Source organism: Acomys minous (assembly GCF_964271855.1).
Source record: "Acomys minous genome assembly, chromosome: 11".
Taxonomy (NCBI): domain Eukaryota; kingdom Metazoa; phylum Chordata; class Mammalia; order Rodentia; family Muridae; genus Acomys; species Acomys minous.
Genome location: NC_140492.1, coordinates 102538298 through 102554137, shown reverse-complemented (window position 1 = coordinate 102554137; position 15840 = coordinate 102538298). Strand labels below are relative to the sequence as shown.

General features: G+C 45.0%; 1 protein-coding gene across 2 annotated transcripts in view; it reads left to right on the top strand.

The window, feature by feature from the left end:
- The window catches only part of DMGDH (dimethylglycine dehydrogenase), a 79477-nt gene that overhangs the window by 41254 nt on the left and 22383 nt on the right, over positions 1 to 15840 (top strand). For both annotated transcript variants that reach the window (XM_084800661.1, XM_084800660.1), the window contains exons 13-14: positions 1548 to 1705; positions 4822 to 4881. In XM_084800661.1, the coding sequence (XP_084656787.1) occupies positions 1548 to 1705; positions 4822 to 4881 (218 nt within the window). The remainder of the gene's footprint in view (positions 1 to 1547; positions 1706 to 4821; positions 4882 to 15840) is intronic.

Sequence of the window (15840 nt, the reverse complement as noted above, 5' to 3'; positions counted from 1 at the left end):
GAGAACCGCTGCCCTAGAGCATGGCTTCCCTTCTAGTGTGTGCTCACTGAGAGACCTCTGCCCAGCCTCATGCAGAGCATGCACACGGTGCAGGAAGCTCTTCATTACGCAGAGATGCTCCAGCTTACTTCCGAGTTCCTCCGACTTCCTTGTCCCCTTTACCGAAGGAGCACTTGTGCCCAACATGCTCTTAGCTCCTGCTCTGCTGGCATCCTGGCAGAGCCCATCACTATCCACCCATGATTGGGTGGGGGCGCGGAGCAAGGAGGATGCTCACTGTTAAAGCCACAGCATCCCTGGCTTCCATTCTTTTTCCAACCTCAGGAAAAAAAAGTGGCTGGCTTTTTTTTTTTTTTTTTTTTAGCATTTAATTTTAACAGTGAATGAAAGCATCCCATGGGGGAACATGAAAAGTAAAAGTTAAAGACAACAGGTGGCAATTCATGAGGGAGAAATATGAGTCACATTTTTAATCCACATTTTTAATCTGTTTAAGGCTTGTGATTCTTGGGTTGGAAGATGGAGTGTCTAAACCTTGGGCCTCATTACCTTTTATTTTTGTGTACATGCACATATGCTTGTGCATGTTTGTGAGGGGTTTCCAAGTCTACACGTGAGGCCTGGCAATCCACCGTGGGGGTTACCTTATTTTCTGAGACAGCGAGCTCCTCACTGGCCTGGGGAGTCACACGCTGGGAGATTAGGCAAGGCTGGAGAGATATAGCGCCATTTCCCTAGGACACGGGTCAGTGCGCAGGAGCCAGCTCTTTCCTTTCACGGCATGGGTCCCAAGGATCAAACTCAGATCACCAGGCTTGGCAGCAGACCCCTTTACCCACTGAGCCGTTGTGTGACCCCTTCCCCTCCCCCCTGCCCGTGGTTTTTAAAGCTGTGGGTTCCGGGCAAACTCAGATCTTCATACTTTGCTGTCTAGAATGACTTCTCACCTTCTTTAAAGTTGTTATTTTGTTTCATTTTTAGACAGTGTCCTCGGTAGCTGAGGCTAGCCCTGCATCCACAATCCTCCTTTCTCAGCTCTCTGAGTGTAGGGCTCATGAATGTCCTCCCCATATTCAGGTGAACGCCTTGAAAATACCTGTTAGTTGTTTACCTACTATTGTCATGTTCAGTGTGACGCCGGGAGTCCAGGGTGGGAAGTAAGTCCTAGCTGCCATCTGTCTGTCTCTGGAGACTGAGTCATCCAGCATAGCCCTCCATGTAGGAGTCAGAATTACACACAAATGACCAGTGAGATGACCAGGTCCGTGTGAGCTGTTCTTTTTTTTGGGGGGGGGGGCAGGGTGGGGAAGGAAGACAAGGTTTCTCCGTGTAGCCCTTGCTGTTCTGGAACTCACTCTGTAGACCAGGCTGGCCTTGAACTCACAGAGCTCTGCCTGCCTCTGCCTCCTGAGCGCTGAGACTAAAGAAGGCTAAAAGGCTGCCTTGTGTAAGTGGGATTTCTCCAGCGTGTGTTAGCTAATGTTTGTGAGCGCTCACCCTGCGAGCTCTGCTCTCATGACTGTGTGGGCTCTGCCCGTGTGTTTCAGGTGAGCTGGGATGGGAGCTGTACCACAGACGAGAAGATTCCGCAGCGCTTTATGAATGTATCATGAACGCGGGCCAGCAGGAGGGGATCGACAATTTTGGAACATACGCCCTGAATGCCTTGAGACTGGAGAAGGCTTTCCGAGCCTGGGGGTCAGAGGTTCGAATGCCAGCGTCCTCACTAAAACCTTTTGCTTGCTGTATCTAATTTTTGCTGAGGGCTAGCTTTAACTGTCAATTCTGGCTGTTAGAGGAATCAGTCATGCGCTATCAGACGTAGGGAAAGAGGCCTCCCTCTCTATTTCCTAGTTGAGCCCTAACTGGGTTCTGGGATAAGCTTACTCTGCCTTAATTCCCCCTGCTTGGTGGTGAATCCCAGACATTTTCTGACAGGCACACCCCAGAGGATTTGAGTTTCACCTTTTAAATCTTTGCCTTCTGCTCTGGTATACTGTGTGTCATTTTTCTCCCTCAATACACCCTTGGGTGAACTCATTTGTTGTTTGTTTGTTTGTTTGTTTGTTTGTTTCTGGGGGACAGGGACAGTGGTTCCATATGTGCTGGTCTAGTCTTCCCCACCAGTTAACCAAGTGTTTCTCTTTGAATGATGCTTAACCATTTATACAACAATTTTCTTCTTTCTTTGTTTCTTTGTTTTTTATTTTTCGAGACAGGGTTGTTTTGTTGTTGTTGTTGATTTTGTTTTGTGTGTGTGTATGTATGTGTGTGTGTGTAGCCTTGGCTGTCCTGGAACTCTTTCTATAGACCAGGCTGGCCTCGAACTCAGACAATGCCACTACCGCCCTGCCAATTATATACATCAATTCCACTTTGCTTCTGTCTTAGTGTCCTTCCTGTAGCTGTGATTAAACTACCTCGACAAAAGCAACTTCAGGGAAGAGGGGTTTTTTTTTTTTTTTAGTTTTTTTTTCGGTTCTCAGTCTCAGGATTACTGTCCTTCACAGTGGGGAAACCGCAGTGGCCGTAGCAAGGGGGGCCTGGTCACATCACATCCACAATCTGAAGGGATTGTGTGCCCAGGTACAGCTGCTAGGCTGGCTTCCCGCACTCTAACCAGCCCAGGATCCCCTGCCCAGGGAATGTGACCTTCCTCCCCACACCAATTGTGTGTCATAGAGATGGTTTATAATGAGCCGAAGAAACACACCATACAATTAATTTCCAATTTAACTTGAAAGCTCAGGTAAGGAACTCTTGGGCCTTACTATCATAGAAGCCTGCTGCAGCGAACTCCGGCAACAGCCAGGACTTAGGTGAGGCCAGCTGTCCCCAGAAAACAGGATAGTTTGTTCCCGTGCTCCCAAGCAAAAGGAAAGAAAAGCCCCCCGTCCCCCTCAACCGCGCCCCTGAGAGTTAAACATTGCTGTATTCTATTGTCGATGTTTCTGATGTTTTCTTTTTCGTCCCTGCTTCCTCCTGCGGAGCTCCATCTTTAGAGTCCTGTTTCCGAATAGTGCTAGAGCGCCCTCTAGTGCTGAAATAGCGACGAAGCCGCTTTGTTTTCCTGAAAAGGGGGGAAAAAAATCCTCAAATTTTGAGCAGACTGAAAAATAATTTCCAACTGATTTAAGAAATATAAGAACAATTTTATGTGGTGTAAAGTAGTCTTGCGTCCATGAGGTTTATGTAAGTCCTGTGTTGACTCCTGGCGAGGCTAGAGCAGGCAGCCCCCATTGCCGTAAAGGGAACAACAAAAAGCTTGACTTCTAGAAAGGTCCGCTTCTCATTATCAACGTTAACCTATATGCCATGGTATTCTGTTCCCACTTCTATATGTTTAATGGTTTCCCCTGAATTTATCCATTTTATCTTTCCTTAGCTTTCATCATAGAAATTAGAAATTAAGAACAAAACAGGTGCATACATTCAATCCCAGCATTCGGAAGGCGGATCTCTGTGAGTTCGAGGCCAGCCTGGTCTACAAAGAGAGTCTCAGGACAGCCATTGCTATTACACAGAGAAACCCTGTCTTGAAAACCAACCAACCAAACAAACAAACAAAAAACCCCAAACAACAATAGAACAGAGACAAAACCCTATAATTTCATTCCGGTTTAGTACTAAATATTGGCTTTTCCCTGAATCAATGGATTCTATCAGGATTCAATCATTTTTGAGATCGAATCCTCCTTTCCTTTTTTCTTTTCTGAACTCTGTGGAAGCCAGTGTTCTGCCATCTGCTTTTTCTCTCTTTATTTCTATTCATGGGTAATTGCAAGATAAGCAAAGTTACTTGAGAACTTTAAAAAACATAATTATGTAAAATTATTACATAATACACACCAGAGTCTTGTTTGTGGAACATCATGTGTGCTAGCCTTCAAATATTTATTAAGATAAAAGAGTGGAAGCCAGAGAGCGATGGCTTCTGTGGTGAAGAGCGTCACAGCATGCGCATGCGCTGTTCTTGCAGAGGACTGGAGGTCAGTTCCCAGCATCCTCCTTGGGCAGCGCATCGCCTCCTGTTTCTCTAGTTCTGGGGTTGGGAACCTGATGTCTCTGTTCTCCAAGGACACCTGCACACACCCACACACAGATGTAGACACAGGTGCCCGGGGGGAAAAAACCCTAATAATGAATTAATTAATTAACGTCTTTAAAAGAGCAGTGGAAACAAACCCCAACTTTCAGTTTCTGTGTTTGCTATTATTTAAACGACAACATTTGCCAAAAAGGCTTCATTTGAATTTTGAGTTGAAAATACTGGTTAGGAGGCTAGTCCATAGTTAGTCTTTTTTAAGACTCTTTACTCAGCCAGTGATGGTGGCGCACGCCTTTAATCCCAGTACTCTGGGAGGCAGAGGTAGGAGGATCGCTGTGAGTTCGAGGTCAGCCTGGTCTACAATGTGAGTCCAGGACAGTCAGGGCTACACAGAGAAACCCTGTTTCAAAAAAACAAACAAGCAAGCAAAAAAAAAAAACCAAACAAACAAACAAACAAAATCTTTACTCAACAATCTAAGAAAGTGATATTACTGTTTGAATCACTGTTACAGATCAATTCATGTTTGCCAGTTTTTGCTGAAGGAAAGTTATGAGTTTGTTTCTCTTACTGTTCTCTTTCTAGAGGGGAGTTTTTTTACCCCTCGGTTTGCCCAAAATTCACTAAGACTCGCTGGGAGCGGTGGCACACTCCTTCAATTCCCAGAGGCAGGCTGCTCTCTCTGAAGCATTAAGCCTTTTAAGGACAACACAGTTGTTATGCGAACCAAATTAACATGCTCATCTGAGATTTGAAATGTGTTTTCCCTCCAGATGAACTGTGATACAAACCCCTTGGAAGCGGGACTGGAATATTTTATCAAGCTGAATAAGGTATGTTTACATCCTCAGGTGTGTGAGAAATAGACATGAAGGTAATGTCAGTGTTCTGCGCTGGAGCCGGGCTTTAAAACTCAACCAAGTGTGATTGTAGAAGAAACGAGTTGAACATAAATTCTAAGCATTGTTTGATTGCTCTGTATGAATTAATTACCTGTCATAATTTGGTTTGGTTTGGCATGGTTTTGGCTTTTCAAGACAGGGTTTCTCTGTATAGCCTTGGCTGTCCTGGACTCACTTTGTAGACCAGGCTGGCCTCGAACTCACAGCGATCCGCCTGCCTCTGCCTCCGAGTACTGAGATTAAAGGTGTGCGCCACCACTGCCCAGCACCTGTCATGATTTGATCAGTTCAATCTGTGGGGGTATGCTTAGAGATTTAAGATAGAAGAATCTGGATTCCTTAAGGGTTAAGACTCAAACTCAAGATGAAAGTTAGTTAAAAAAAACAAAAACAAAACACCACACACACACACACACACATACACACACACACACACACACACACACACACACACACACACGCAAGATGATTATCAGCTGAATTTCAACAGACATTTTTATAGAAATTGTGCTATGCTGTGTATGTATCAGCCATTCCCATTGGCTGGTGAGGTTACATGTCTGCTAACCAAGAGGATTGGACATTGGCTTTCCCTGGATGCTTAAAGGATAGACCAGCCTTGCCACATTGAATTAAGCAGGTACTTACAAATCAGTTCTGCATCTAACTTGAGAGCATCTAAATATACAGAAAGGATGTGTTCCCAATGTGCCCAGTACAAAGAGGATATCTACGGAGGAGCCAGCATGGGCCAGAGACTCATTATTGACACCAACGTGCCCAAGGGGATGCTCTGCACCAGTGGGCCTCAGACTACCAGCCTCAGCATCATCTGGGAACTTGTTAGAGATGCTGATTCCCAGGTCCAATCCTGGACTTACTAAAAGCGGAATTTCTGGGAGCCAGGCCAGCAAAGCCTGGCTTTTAATAAGCCCTACAGGGGCTCCTAGGAGTTGAGAAACACCGTGCTACATAATTACATGGCAACTCGTATCATAGGAGGCCGGTTTATTATGCCCCCCCCCCCATGCTTACAGATCCTACACATGCAAATGAGGCTGAGCCATTGAGCGGTGTTTGAGAGGCATACGGAAGAATTTAGAAGGACACACCTAAGTAGTTGACAGTGTTCAAGGTTAGAACAGCAGCTGCTGTCGGGCTGTCAGGGTCCCCAAATACACTATCATGTTTAGAAGCTCTAGGCTGGTTTCCCCCTCCTGTGCGAATATGTCAACGTGTGTGTGTGTGTGTGTGTGTGTGTGTGTGTGTGTGTGTGTGTGTAAATCAGGCTGTGGAAACTTTTTTTATGCTTGGCATCAGTTCCCAAATCCTCAACTAAAGTATTATTAACAGAAAGCGTGTGTCTTTGCTGCACTAGACTTTAGGAGCAAGGACCCCCCTGCCCCAATAAAGAATTCTTAAAGGAATCCATCTTTTCTGTACATTTTCCTCCTGGCTTGTATTTTTATGGTGTACCATCTGTCTCTAGACTAGAGAGAGCAGGTGCTTGGAATCTGAGCAGCTCCTCGCAGCAGATTGCTCCTTGTGGTGACAGAAGTCTGAGTTTGGCTGTTTAAAATAAAAATAAAAATGCCTGACTCCTCAAAGTACCCGGCTCTCTGCCGCATGGCCCCTGGTAGGTGGAGGAAGACTCGATTCTCCTGCTCCCGTGCTTTGGATGCTGTTATGGGAAGAAAGTCTAGATGAAGGACATCTTCATTCGGAATGTGGATGTTTTCAGATGTTCTTTATGACGATCAGCAGGTGCACACTGGATTTATTAGCTCCTCTTAATGACAGAATCAAAGAACGAAAGCTGAGCTCCAAAGCAAATTGTTTAATAGATGCTAATTTTGATGGATGACATGGTTTTTTTCTTGAAGCTGAGTTGTTGGATCTTACTCAGGTGTCAAAGTGTTAGTTCTTAATGACTGTGTTGGGTGAACACTCACGGAGCCTGGGCCCTCGGTGCGACCTGAACTGGCTCTCTCCTGGCGTGACACGGATTCAGGTGATTGGTTGCTGTCCACCTCGTGGGCCAGAAGCTACATGCTAGTTTCTCAGGCGAGTGGCTAGATCTGATTTGCTATCCCAAGACCCTGGTGCTGTCAAAGCTTCGCAGCAGTCCCAGTGAGAGACAGCCTCCTGGAAGTCAAACATTGTAACCTAAGCTATGGAACTTGATCCGTCCTGTGCCAAGTGGCAAACCATTACTCAGGCACACACATGCAAACACACTCTCTCTCACACAGTTACACTCATATACAAACACACACACAGAGGCACACAGTCGTAGTGTTCACTGTGATGGTCGGTTAGCTGTAATGCTCACTAGTGGACACTGAGGTGGCCAGTTATACTGTTTACTGTGATCATCATTCAGAGTGGTCAATGTGGTGATCACTGATGTGGTCACTGTGAAGTGCACAGATGCATTCACACACACATGTGCATGTCCAAACACACATATGTGTACACATACATGAAGACATACTCAGGCACACACATACACACATACTCAATGCACACTCACACACACGTGTGTGCAAATACACATAAACATACATCACACAATTATACACATGCAAAGACAGGTGTACATACTCACATATACATGCACACACATATACACATCACACATATCACACACATGAACACAGTAACCCACACACATATTCACAAATAGACATGCACATACAGACATATATGCTCACTCAGAACATTCATAGTCACACACATGTACACACACATGTGTACATAATACATTCATAAACACTCACACATGCACACATTCATATATACTCACCACTCACACGCACTCTCAGATACATGTGACCAGTCAAACATGCATACTCTTACTCACTCACATGCACACACACATTATATATATGTACACACACACACTCATACACATGCACACTCAAGGACACATGCACATATTCACACACACATTCCTACACACACGTACATGCACACTCAGATTCCCTCAGACACTGGCACATTCATTAACACATTCAAACACATACACACACATTCAAAAACACATGCACACACAAACATTTATACATGATACATGTACACTTTCACATATTCACACACTCACACATGCACACACATTCACTCACATACATCATACATCCGCACATGCACATTCCCATGCACATAGTCACACACACACACACACACACACTTGACACACATTCACATACAAATTCACACGTGCATATGCATGCATGCACACATATACACATTCACATTTGTGCACACAGGCATGCACACACACATGTATACATGCATAGACACACTCATACAAACGCATACTCATGCAATGCACATGCACACACACACAAGCATACACACTTGTACACAAGCACACATATGCACCCACTTAGCAAACATTTATTAAATAACATTTCTGCGTCTTGCTAGGCCCCAGGCTGAAGATGCTCTTCTGATGCCTTTCAGAACTCAAGCTCGAATCTTTCAGGAAGTAAGGCTGTAGCGTGATTTCTAAGCCTGTATTCTGCATGAGGAGGGGCCTGCAGCGGCGCGCAGCACCGCCACCTCGTGGAAGTGAGCAGTAGCACCCCCAAAATTAAGAATTCCAAACCAACGAAACAGGTCAACACAATCAAAAATTTGCTTTTTAGAATCTAGCTGAATCTCCTCTAGCAAAATAAGGCTTACCCTTGTTATTCGGGGCATTTTCATTCGTTCCAAAGGGAGTTTGTGTGGGGAGTAACCAGCATGCATTTGGTTATCGCGGGAAACGGAGCAATGCGTTATTCTAATCACGAGCAGAAAGAAAGCAGCTGCTTCAGGCCGCCATGGGCACTGGTGGAACTTTCCTCTAAACGACCGAACCTTTGTTCATTTTTAGAGCCAGAGAGAGTTAAGCACTAGGAGGAAACTGCTTAGGCAGAACAGGTGTGTCGTGCCCGCCCCCCAACCCCCCCACTCCTCCCCCACCCCGCCCCCGCCACTCCCACCCTCCCCTCTCCTCAGCCCCCCCCCCACCCCTCTCAATCCCTCCCTCAATGCCCCCCAACCCCCGCTTACACATTTATTCCTCTTCCTCTTGTCTTGATTTTTCTACCAGGTAGAAACAGACTAAAACTTGACATATATTGACAAGTTAGAAGGCAGTGCTGATTCCAGAGGCCAGCAGGGGAGAAATACAAGCCACTTACAGGAGCCCTGCATTCAGTAAGAGTTAGCTACATCTGTCCTTTGAGATGGACCTTGCATATCCCTAGCTGGCCGCACACGGATAGAGAGCTGGGCATGGCCTGGAGCCCCAGTCCCACTGCCTCTGCCTTCTAGTGTGGCGATTACAGGCATATGCCATCACTGCCTGGTTATGTGGTGCTGGCACCAAACCCAGGCCTCAATGCATAGCAGGCAAGCACTCTACAGCGGAGGAGCTCCACCCCAGCCTGGCATTAGCTGTTAATTAAAATAACATGGATCCTGGGCAGCAAGTTAGAAAGGAATTCCTAACAGGTGACAGTGGTGACTGTACCCACTACAAGGAGATTTGAGGTAGCAGGAGTCCAGCAGGAAGCACTTTTCATTGATCAGCCAGCCTTGGCTGGACATGGTCGTCACGCGGCTTGACTGTGATTAAAAAAACAAAACCCCAAGGCCCACTCTCCACCCTACAGGGATCAATATGAATCTGAGCCAGGCCTGGTGGTGCAGACTTGTATTCCCAGCTACTTCCAAGTTTGAGCCTGGAGGGTCTCAAGTTTTAAGCCCCTGCCTGGGCTGCAGAGGGACTGCAATGCCCAATGTAGTGAGACCCTTACTCAAGATTTAAATTTAAAAAAAAATGAAAAGAGAGCTGAGGCAGGAGGATTGCTGTGAGTTGAAGACCGCTCTGGGCTTCATAAGAGCAGGCCAAAAGTACTTGCAGAGCTAGTAAAAGGAGCCAGGCATGGCAGTGTGCACCTGTGACCCAGGCTGTGGGCAGAAAGCGGGGAGACAGGAGGACGCAGGTTCACTGAGAGCCCTTGTCCCAAAAATAAGATAGGGGTGTCTTAGAGTTACTATTGCTGTGCTGAAACACCACAACCAAAGCAACCTGCAGAGGAAAGAGTGTTTTTATTGTTGTTGGGGTTTTTTGTTTTGTTTTGTTTTGTTTGGTTTTTTTTTGTTTTGTTTTGTTTTTTGTTTTTTGTTTTTGTTTTTGTTTTTTGCTTGCTCCACCTGCTTTCTTTTAGAACCCAGGACCACCAGCTCAGGGTTAGCACCGCCCATAGTAGGCTAGCCCTGCCCCCATCAATCACTAAGAAAATGCCTTACAGCTGGATCTTTTGGGGGGGGGGCATTGAGACAGGGTTTCTCTGTGTAGCCCTGGCTGTCCTAGACTCTCTCTGTAGACCAGGCTGGCTTCAAACTCATAGAGATCTTCCTGCCTCTGCCTCCCGAGTGCTGGGATTAAAGGCATGCGCCACCACGCCCGGCTGTAGCTGGATCTTACGGAGGCATTTTCTTAAGTTGAGGCTCCTTCCTGTTTGGATAACTCATAGCTTGGGTCCAGTTGCCAGAAACCCAGCCAGCACAGACTGATAGAAGAAGATGGCAGCCCATCACCCTACGGCCTCTGTGTGCACACATGTTCACGTGGACCTGAACACACACCAACTATATATGGATCTACCACACACAATAAGAAAGAGTAAAGGAAGAGAGGAGTGGGAGAGAGAGAGAGTAGGGAAGAGGCCTGGAGATGTAATGAATTGTAGAATACTTGTCCAGCGTTCACAAGAGTCTTGCTATGTAGCCCAGGCTGGCCTCGAACTTGTGGCAACCCTGCTTCTTCTCCTTCTGCAAGTGTGTGCGGCCACAGTTGACGTTCAACAATTTGTTTGAGTGCAGCTATTCTGACGTAGTTGATTTGAAAACACCTGACCCGCCCACGCTAGCGTTCTTCTTTTAAGGTACTCTTTCGCATGCATTTATTTTGTGGCGGCGGCGTGCCCTTGCCACATCATGGGCAATGGTCAGAGGACAATTTGTGGAAATTGCTTTTCTTCTCCCATCACATGGCTTCTAGAGACCCAAGTCAAGTGATCAGGCTTGGCGCCAAATGTCTTCACCTGCTGAGCCATCTTGTCAGCTCCCCCCTCAACCCGATGTTCTAAAAGTAGGCTCCAGGTTGCTTCACGGAGGCCCACTGGTGAGTTGTTCCATGCAGCCCCGTTTTCTTCTTTTTAATGCGTGAAGATGAGGACCTTGTCTTGGTTCTTTTATGTACAGCCCAAGTGTGGTCTTAGGGACAGAGAGTAGAGTGGTGGGACCGACGGGGGGGGGGGGGGGGGCGTGTGGAGTCTGCAGTGGCAGAAGAAAGCTATGTGGCCTGTCCTGGTGAGTCCCCAATATTGTGCCCGACATCTCTGTTTTGTTCTTTTAGAAGTGGGCAATGTGAGTGGCTATCCCGCCCCTCACCCCCCAACAAGGTAGGGACTGAGGCAAGGGGCTCACACTACAAGACAAGCATTCTACCACGGAGTCACAGCATAATCCCTGAATTTTTTTTTCTTTAATGTGTGTGTGGAGGGGGCAGCGTTCACCCATGCGTGGCACTTGTGTGGAAGTTAGAGAGCAATTTGGGGTGTTGCTCCTCACCTCCACATTGTTTGTACTAGGGTCTCGTATTTTCTATCACTGTGTATACCAGGTTAGCTGGCCAGGAAGCGTCCTGGGGTTCTCCTGTGTAGGCGTACTGGGGTTATGAGTGCATATCACCACATCTGACGTCACATGAGTTCAGAATATCCGAACTCAGGATATCCTCATGCAAATGCCTTATCCTCCCAAACCATGAGCTCCAGCCCCTGGATTTATTTATTTTATATGTACAAGTAGCATTCACATATATACATGTGCACCACATGTACACTGGTACCTATGGAGTTGAGAGGGCATCAGAGCTTCTGGACCCGGAGTGACAGATGGTGACGAGCTGCCACTTAGGTGCTGAAAACGGAACAAGGGATTCTCTGCAAGAGAAGCAAGTGCTTTTAACTGTGCAGCCCCCAAAGTCATCCAGCCCTATCTGTGTGTCCTGAACAATTTAATTTTATTTTGAACCTTAGATTTCTCATCTGTAAAGTGAGGCCTCCTGCTGCAAGTCTCAAATTCAGTGAAATGCCACTTGACCTAGAGGCGGAAGCCATTAGGTTATCTTTATGAGGCATATAATTGTGCCATTTTTAATTACAGCACCCTTACCCTTTTACCCACTTTCATTGCTAAGTGATAAAGGAAAGGAAGAACAGGAGAAAGCTGAAGCCTGGGCTGAAGTTAGTTTATCATTCCCTAAGCACCTGTCAGAATATATTAGACTAACAGCTATGGAATTATCACCCTCATATATATCCAATTTCAGTTAGGAAACAATATTTCTACCCTAAATGCCTAAGTGTGATCTCTACTAACTGCTTTAAAACTTTTACATATACAGAAACTCTGGTCTCAGAATACATTTTAAGTAATTTTAGACTGTTTTTTTTTTCCGTGTATAGCATTTTTATTTGAACAGCATACTGAACACAAAATCATTGACATTTTGAAGTAAACAGTTTGAAAGGCTTGATATGCATACCAAAAATGAAATTATAACTGCAATGACGCCAGCATGCCCCTTACCCTAAAGGCATAAGGAATAATTACAACCTTTGGTAACCCTTCCCACAGCCCCACCCAATCCCACACCCTCATTTATCTGTCTTCTGTCTCTGCCATTTATTTATTTTTTTTTCATCTTTTAGAATAAATGGACCATCTGTATAAATGGAATTAAACAGGGCTCTAACTTCACTTATGCTTCTGTGATAAAGTACCCAGACAAGAAGCAATTTGGGGAAGATGGGATTAATTTGGTTCACAGTTCCATGTTATAGTCCATTGTGCGGTGAAGCCATGGCAACAAGAGCTGGAGGGAGCAGGGTCACATCTACCATGACGAGCAGAGGGAGAATGGATGCACCAGGCTCGCTTGCTTGCTTGTGCTCGGCTTCCATTTCTCCACTCTTATTATAGTTCAGAAACCCCTGCCCAGGGAATGGTGCCGCCCACAGTGGGCCTGGCTTTCCCTCATCTATTAACTTAATTACAACAACCCCCTCTCCCTAGACACACCCGGAGACCAGCTCAATGCAGATGATCTCCCATCAAGACTTTCCCCAGCTGATCCTCAGTTGTGTCAAGTTGACAACTAAAGACAGCTATCACATATGGCGTATACTTGGGGGGGGGGAGGGTATGGATCTACTCTGCATAATTCAAGAGTCATGTTGTTACATGTTAGCTGGGAGATGAGGTAGGCATCTTCAGTGGCAAACTCCCACATTCCTGCAACTTCAAAATGTCCTTTCCTTTATTTTCAGCCCAAACTTGAAAACTAAGCGTGCTCTGAGGCACCCTTGTCCACCATTTTAACCTTTAAATATACCACCCATATCCTTGAGCTAAGCACATCCAGAAAATGTGTCTACTATCTTTCTTAAATTATGACCTGCAACTGAGCATGCTCGGCAATGGGCCAACCCCTACAGGAGTGTGTATATGCGTCCCTGTTTGATAAGTGTGCTGCTTTGGAAATAACTCAGTGGTGTTCTTGCCTGATGTAGGTAGCAAGGCTCTCTTCACCCCTTCATGCTTTGGCTTTGCCAACACCGAGATGCAAACACATCGCCTCCATGGCTCACGTGGCAACAGTTCACTCCTTTTGATCGTAAGAATGATTCCATCTGCTATATTGCAATTGGTTTAAATGTTGGTTTGTTGCTGAACATTTGGCTTGCTTCAGTTTAAGGCTGTTACAAACAACACTGGTATAAACATTTTTTTAATAGTTTATTTTGAAACAGTGTTTCATATTGCCCAGGCTGGCTCTTGATACCTTCAGATGACTTTGACTTCACTACCATGCTGCTTCTTCCATCTAAGTACTGGGATTACAGGCATGTGTCACAGGGCCTGGCGGCATTTCTGTACACCTATTTCTATAAATACAGGCTTTCTTTTCTCTTGGATAAATACCTAGGGGTGGAATTATTGAGTAGAATGCCAAGGGTATGTTATAATTTTCATTTTACTTTATTTTTAAAAAGATTTATTTTTATATGTATGATTGTCTGTCTGTCTGTATGTGTACTATGTGCATGCAATACCCATGGTGGCCAGAAAAGGGTGTCAGATTCCCTATAACCATGTGGGTACTAGGAATTGAACCCAGGTCCTCTGGAAGAGCAACCAGTGCTCTTAACCACTGTGCTGTCTCTCCAATCCCTATGTTAATGTTTTAAGATGCTGATTTTTCACATGTATCATTTTTATTTTATACTTCTTTAAACAGCATGTAGAAAATCCACTTTCTCTACAACCTTGTCTATCCTGGTCAGTCTCTTTCACTGGGGCTATTCTGTGAGCTGTAGACTGGTTGTAATTTGTTTTCTTTATGGCTAATGATGCTGAACGCCATTTTAGGCGCCTGTCTGCTATTTCTGTCTCTTCTTTAGTAAGTATCTAGTCAGATTTTTAGTGGGGTTTGCTTTCTTATTGTTGAGTTTTCAAGTTCCTCATATATTCTACATGCAAGTTTTTTTTAAAATCAGGTATATGCTTTGTAAATATCTTTGCAATCTGTATCTTACTATTTCACTTGTTGAATTGTGTCTTTCAAAGAGTTTTTCAAGCTGGGCGTGGTGGCGCATGCCTGTAATCCCAGCACTTGGGAGGCAGAGGCAGGCAGATCTCTGTGAGTTCAAGGCCAGCCTGGTCTATAAAGCGAGTCCAGGACAGGCAAGGCTACACAGAGAAACCTTGTCTCAAAAAACAAATAAACAAACAATCAAAGAGTTTTTCATTTATAAAATGTAGAGTCCTTATCAATTGATCTTTTAAATGGTTCATATTGATGGATTGATTGACTGATTGGAGGGGAAGGTGTACTGATGCATTGGAGGCAAGAGGACAGCTTGCTGGAGTTGGTCCCCTCCTTCCTCCCTGTGGAGCCTAAGGACTCATCTCAGGTCTCAGGCCTGGCAGCTAGCACCTTTTCACACTGAGCCACCTCACTGGCCCTCAGTTGGTCTTTTATGGATGATGTTTTTAGTTCATATCTAAGAAACTGTTGCTGAACCCTAAGTGATAGCCATCTCTGTTTTCTTCTGGAAATTGTAAACATTTAAACATACTTTCTTATTTTAAACAACCCCTTCTTATATTTCGGTTTATGGCCTACTTCTGGTTGATTTTGAGAACAGTTGTGAGGTGTGGGTTAAGTTTATTTGCATGTGGCTCTCCGGCTCCCAGCGGCATTTGATGGAGAGGCTGCAGCTTCTGCACTCAACTGCCTTTATATATCAGGAGGTCTCAGCTCTGCCATGTTTGTAGGCCCTGTCTCTGGGTTCGGCCAAGTTCCATTGAATGACTAGTATTTCCTGGTACTAATATGACACGGCCTTGGTTACTATAGTTTAAGTGAGATTAATTTTGGCTAGCCTAGGTCCTTTGGGTTTTCCATAAATTGTAGAACCAGCTTGTCAATTGATTTTTTTAAAGCATTATTGTTATTTTTGACTGGAAATACACTGCATTTACAGATTAATTCAAGTCTTTCAACATTTGAACAATGTATATCTCTATGTCCATTTCTCTCAGAAATATTTTGTAGATCCCAGTATGCAAGTGTTATCTCCTTATACATATTCATACCTAAATATTTCATATTTTAATACTATTGTAAATTGTATTTTAAGTTCAAATTTCAGTCATTTATAGACATGCAGCTGGGAGTGTGGGAGATAGCTCAGTTGGTGAAGTGCTTGCTGCCCATGTTTTGAGGACCTGAGTTTCAGTTCCCAGCTCCTACATAAAAAA